Below are 651 nucleotides of genomic sequence, written 5' to 3' on the forward strand. Positions count from 1 at the left end.
CCTGACTCTGCTGCGAGGGAAGGGGACGAGGGGATGGGGCCTTCGCTCACCTGTCATTCAGCCTCTCCAGGAGGTATGAGCCCAGCCCAGAGCCCGTTCCACCGGCAATGGAGTGGCAAAGCACAAACCCCTGGAAGGAAGTAGAACGGAGCCAGCTCAGGGTCCAGCTCAGCCCCTGTGACAACTGAGAGCACAGAGCTGACGCCTGTGACGGAGCGGAGGTGAGCCTGGGCTCTCTCCAGACCACAGCGACAGCCACGTGCTCATCAGGCCACTTCTGTGGAGTGGGTGGGATCCACGTCTCTGCTCACACCACAAGTGCTGCTCAGGAGCCTCCTGGATTCCTCCTGCCCAAAATAGCTACAGAAAAGCTCCAATGTCACCACCAGGGTCCAGTCAGTCTCACAAAATGGAGGTGAACGCTCCCAGCCCTTGCCCCAGGCCCTCCATGCCATTCTCCTCCTTCTGGAGTACCCGAGGCCGAACTCCCTCTACCCAAATCCAGGACAATTCCCACAACAGGCTCTTGGATCTTCCGCCAAGTAATTTCTCGACAGCCACGTCCCTTCCCCTGTTGCCACGTGCCAGCCTGACACAAACACTGGGGAGCCCTGTCTGCCTGCGCACAGGAAACGAAGTCACAGCGGCCGC

At 59.9% G+C, this 651-nt stretch overlaps 1 protein-coding gene across 1 annotated transcript in view; it reads right to left on the reverse strand.

The window, feature by feature from the left end:
* Nucleotides 1–651, reverse strand: part of LOC104496697 (tubulin gamma-2 chain-like) — a gene marked incomplete at both ends in the record, with an annotated part of 3,189 nt that overhangs the window by 1,178 nt on the left and 1,360 nt on the right. Inside the window, one exon of the mRNA XM_010139855.1 lies at nucleotides 51–130. Coding sequence (XP_010138157.1) covers nucleotides 51–130 — 80 coding nt within the window. The remainder of the gene's footprint in view (nucleotides 1–50; nucleotides 131–651) is intronic.

The sequence above is a fragment of the Buceros rhinoceros genome, unplaced genomic scaffold, assembly GCF_000710305.1.
Source record: "Buceros rhinoceros silvestris isolate BGI_N320 unplaced genomic scaffold, ASM71030v1 scaffold24477, whole genome shotgun sequence".
Classification (NCBI taxonomy): domain Eukaryota; kingdom Metazoa; phylum Chordata; class Aves; order Bucerotiformes; family Bucerotidae; genus Buceros; species Buceros rhinoceros.